We start from the raw sequence: 4,725 nt of genomic DNA, 5'->3' as shown, positions 1-4,725 counted from the left end.
GTACCTGAGAAACAACCTTCTCCACCACGGCAAGCTGCCAGTTTCAAAGTAGGGGGACCAGCCCCCTTGAAGTGCTCTGAAGTAACTGATCTTGAAATAAGTAATAAGGACCAAAAGTACACTCACTGTACAGAAGTTCAACTGAAAACACACCTTACACATCAGTTTGTAAAGTCACCTAACATAAGCAGAAGTATGTAAGAAAATAGTGTTTAATACAAGGAATTTCAGCAGTTTCAGTCATTTCTGTCATCGCAATTTTCCTTTTCATAAGAACTACTTCATCAAGCTGATGACAAATCATACGTGAAAGTTTATTAAGACAGAAGAAAAACAGGGGTATCCAATTTTACACTCAAGTCATCGACAAATGCAAGTCTTTAACAATAAAGCTTCTGTCAGAACCCAGGAAACAACGCCATTAGGCTGTGCAAACACCCTTCAATGAAGTACATACAGCTTCGGGCAAAGAACACAGTTCTTCATATCCCTATTGCCTGACGCTAATTACTCTGCTAAAATTTTGTTCTCCTGCAGTGAAACTGTTGCCAGGCATCTTTTCCAAAGTAAAGATGAAGGAGTCTGTGAAAAGCTGCTTGTGATAAAATTTATTCTATTGAAAGAGCAGTATTTAATGTTCTATTGAAAAAATGGCAAAATTCTCTAATTTTGGAAAATAAAAAGTGAATTGAGTGGTGATTTTGTGGTTGACATTTTAATTCAAGGGTGATAGTTTAGCCAAGCTGGAACACGGAAGATCACACTTGATGTGTGCTTGCATTTACCCGGTTGATGAATAATCACATACAGGATCATCTACTGCTGCTAGGCAGCTTTCAAAGGTGACACTAATGTCTGAAGCTCCTTTTAGGGCTCTAAATTTCATTTGTACATAGTAATTGTGCACCATGTCCCTTTCTGACTTTTGGAAGCCACAGAAAGGGTTCAAGAACAGCTATGTGGTAAGATTTGCATCTCATCAGAGTAACTTTGTGACCATTATTATTCCTGTAACTTGAGAGCAGAAACCTCTATTCTTGTGGCTTGCTGGGTTGAGTCCTACAGTTTCAACCCCACACAACTCTGGAAGCTTTCACTTTACCTTCCTCCCTCTATCAACCATGAGAGTGGGACATAAATTGCAAGACTGAAATAACCAGAGCTTGTGTCTTCTCAGAGGTTGGAGAAGTCAAACCAGCCACAAATGGCATACAGAAATCTTGGAATTTGGAGAACATGATCTGCCCACCCAATTACTTATATAAGACCTGCCTCACAACTCTTTGCCATTGCTTTGTGCCCTACTGAACAGAGATTTACAGAGGAAGCAGAGGAATAGTATCAAAATATATAGCCCTGCATCATCTTTAACCTTCTTCCCCAGCTCTGAAAGATAAAAGCCAAGATTTCTAGCAAGAGTGGCAGTGTCCACAGCACAAGATCAGAAGGAAATTCTGTGAATTGTGGAGAGCTCACCTTCCTATCCTCCTTACTCTGCTGCTCCTTCTGCACAGATTGTGCTCCTTGTCTCAAGTGAACAGCTGGAATACCCTAATAAGCCAGAGGGACTTGTGGTAGACATTCTTGGCTGTGCCATTTCACCTTTGGTACGTAAAGAAATACGTCCTGGATATGCTACTGAGTAGTGTCTTTCAACCATATACCATGCAATCTGACTGAGCATGAATAGAATTATGACTATTTACATCTCCCATTTTGCATCGGGATTTTTTACTTTAGTTTTGGTCCTAATCTTTTGTGGAACTCATATGCATCAGTTAGGTAAGAAGCCTAAATATTAAGCTAGCAACATAAGTTGGTCATGAGGAAGACACTCGAGAACAATGGACCTGTTGACTAAAACCAGGGTTTTAACAAAACACGTTCTTTCCATATTGTAAAAGAAACACGCACAACTGTCTTGTTATAATTCTAATAACACCCTAATGCAGAAACACTACACGTAAGCCCTCATTAAAATCAGTCTTCAGTTTTGGGGAAAAAAAATACAAACACCAAAAGAATTAAGCCTTAAACCTGATGTGCCTAAAGGAAAGCTGAGTACAAAAAATAAACAAGAAACAAAAACCATACCCCTAATTTGATGTACATAGCCTTACATGTACTTTTCCGTGCAATGCATGTTAAAGAAAAATAGCGGTCCCATTCTTAAGTGTATCTACTTGGTAACAAGAACACAGGCCACAGGGGAGGCACATTCTAAAATAAAAATACATAAGAAAAAAGTTTTCCATGTTTTCTTAGTTCTCTGAAGTCTCATCCCTGTGACAGCAAAAGTAAGCTGTTAGGTGTTAACTGTCATTACAAAGAATGCGAGCACGTGCATGGAAGTCAAAGCAGTCTGCTTGCTAGCTATCTAGTTAGGAGTACTTCCAAAGCTCTGTCACCCTGAATGGAATATTAATAGCTGCTTCCTCCTGATTAACCTTTGAAACTAAAATTGTGGAATTTGTCGATGGTCTCCCTCACATGTTCCATTTATAAACACTGTGAACCACTCTATGGTTTTCCTTCCCATTCAAAAAGTTCTTACGCTTCTCTAAGGCAGTATTTAATCACAAGCAATATAAAAACATCCTACTGCCATGAGGACAGATCCTACAAAGCCCTTTTACTGGGTACAGTCTTGATTCTGCTGTATTGCACAGTAAGAGGGGTTTGCAGAAATACCTACTACATGGGTTTTGAAAGTTATCCAGAACCAAAGCTCAGTCTTACACCCCAGATCTCAACCCCAGGCCGTGTTTGGAAATTCAGTTCATCTGAGCATCTTCTTGAAATCATTGCTGCCCATTCCTTTTCCTTGCGTACAAGCCAAGACAGGCACAGAATCCGACGACACTGACAGCGAGGCCTAGTAGAAAGGCGATGGCATCTCCTGCGTCAAGGGCTTCAACTACTGGCAGCACCAGCAGCAATGAAACGAGGACCAGGAAAAGTTTTGAGGTGTTCTCAGAAGAAGGCATGCTGACGATCAGTTGACCCCAAGGGGAAGTTAAACGAGGAAAGTGGTGGAAAGCAAGTACTTCAGCGGTATCTACAAGGAAAACAAAAGGAATGTGATGGGATTTCCCTTCCTCCCCCCTGGCGTTGTCTTGCCAAAAGCCAACTGATGTGATCGATCAGCATCTGTGTGGGACTCTGGAAATCAAGGTTTTATCTTCACAGTTACAAAAGTAAATGACTTACTATCATGAGGGTGTCACGGCGGGCTTGCTATCTTGTTATGCGACTCTGTGGAAACTAACCTTTTGGAGCCTTTACCATTAGGTGAGTCAGAACTGGCTCTCCTGCCCTACAGCCACCAGTCCCTGCTCACTTCATGCTGGGCCACACAGGCCGCCTTCTCCGGGTGTCTAGCTGCCGCACACCACTTACCCTCGTCTTCCAGTAAGGGGCATCCTCGGGACCCTGGGCACGGGGAGGCCACCGCACGCTGGCGGGGATGTGAAGTGACCTGCCAGCCCCTCCCGGGTACGCGCCCCCGCGCACACCTTCCTGCGGGACAAACATCCTGCCCGTTTCCTCCAGCCTGGGAGGGTTCCCTCTGAGGCGCACGCCGGTACCCGGCCGGCCGGCGGCTCCGCAGTAGTTTTTCCCGCAGGAATGGTTCGCTCCCGGGGTACACACGACAAAACACCGCGCCGAGATGCTCCGCGGCAGCCGAGGCCGCCTGGGCCACCGGCAACAAGCGGCTTTTCCGCCAGCCCCCGCGGCGGGGGCCGGTGACGGGGCTCTGGGCCGCATCCCGGCCAGCCCCCGCCTCCCCCGAGCGGGCGCGAAGCGGGGTGGCGCGGCCCCCGCTCGCCCGCGCCCCGTCCCGTCGCGCCGCCGGTGGCTGGCTGCGGGACGGCCGCTCGCCGGGGCAGCCCCCCGCGCAGGCCCTGGCCGCACGGCGCCCCTCCGTCACCTCCTGCCGCCGGCTCCGGGCCGGGGGACGCCCCCGCGCCGCGCCGCCCGGCGGGGCCCTCAGCTCCTGGGGGCGTCGGCCCGCGCCGCCCCGCCGCGCTCCCGCAGCCCGGCAGCGGCCATGACAGGAAGGGGCGGGGGCGGGGGCGCGGCCGGCGGCGGGCGTGACCTGGCCGGGCCGCCTCCCGCTCCCGGCACGCACCGCCGCCGCCGCCCGCCCTTCGCCCCCCGCCCCGCACCGCGACCGGCCGCCGGCGCACGGTTTGACTCCCGCACCAGGCCCCTGCAGAGGCCGCCGGCGGCCCCGGGCGCGGTAGGGCCGGGCGCCACCGGGCATCTCCGGCCCCAGCGGCCGGTCCCCGGGCCCCGGCCTGGGGGCGCCAGGAGCCTCGCGAGAGCGGCCTCCAGCCGGAGTCGTGTGGGGTCGATGCGGCGTGAGGAGGAGCCTCGGCCTCGGGAGCAGGGGCAGCACGTAGGCACTGGGGCTGTAGCGAAGTAGAATTATAAAAATATACCGACTTGGGCTGGTTGTCTGCTCTTTTCTCTAATAATAAGCAAATAGCACAAATTACGTTTAGTTTGACTACAGGCAGTGCCTACTTCATTTCAGATCTAGGTTCTCGTGCAACACTAATTGGGTGCCATCATAACCCATTCCTGCAGCGAGCCCTAAAGCAGTTTTATAGGGTGGAGCGCACCATGGTGCCAAAAAGCTTAGAAGTGTTATCAGCTAATTACCTGAGATCACCCCCAAAGCCTAAGTCAAACTTGTCCTGGTTTTTATCTTGTTTCTGC

The 4,725-nt window shown here is 49.7% G+C and overlaps 1 protein-coding gene across 1 annotated transcript; it reads right to left on the bottom strand.

The window, feature by feature from the left end:
* Positions 1 to 290: 290 nt before the first annotated feature.
* Positions 291 to 4,061, bottom strand: SMIM30 (small integral membrane protein 30). The gene is made up of 2 exons (XM_074870228.1): positions 3,932 to 4,061; positions 291 to 3,058 (listed from the first exon to the last, which is right to left on the bottom strand). The coding sequence occupies exon 2, from the start codon at positions 2,985 to 2,987 to the stop codon at positions 2,802 to 2,804; it is 186 nt and encodes a 61-aa protein (XP_074726329.1). The 5' UTR covers positions 2,988 to 3,058; positions 3,932 to 4,061; the 3' UTR covers positions 291 to 2,801.
* Positions 4,062 to 4,725: the final 664 nt, after the last annotated feature.

The sequence above is a fragment of the Strix uralensis genome, chromosome 5 (assembly GCF_047716275.1).
Source record: "Strix uralensis isolate ZFMK-TIS-50842 chromosome 5, bStrUra1, whole genome shotgun sequence".
Classification (NCBI taxonomy): domain Eukaryota; kingdom Metazoa; phylum Chordata; class Aves; order Strigiformes; family Strigidae; genus Strix; species Strix uralensis.
The sequence above is the reverse complement of the archived record's forward strand: the minus strand, read 5'-3'. Positions and strand labels throughout refer to the sequence as shown.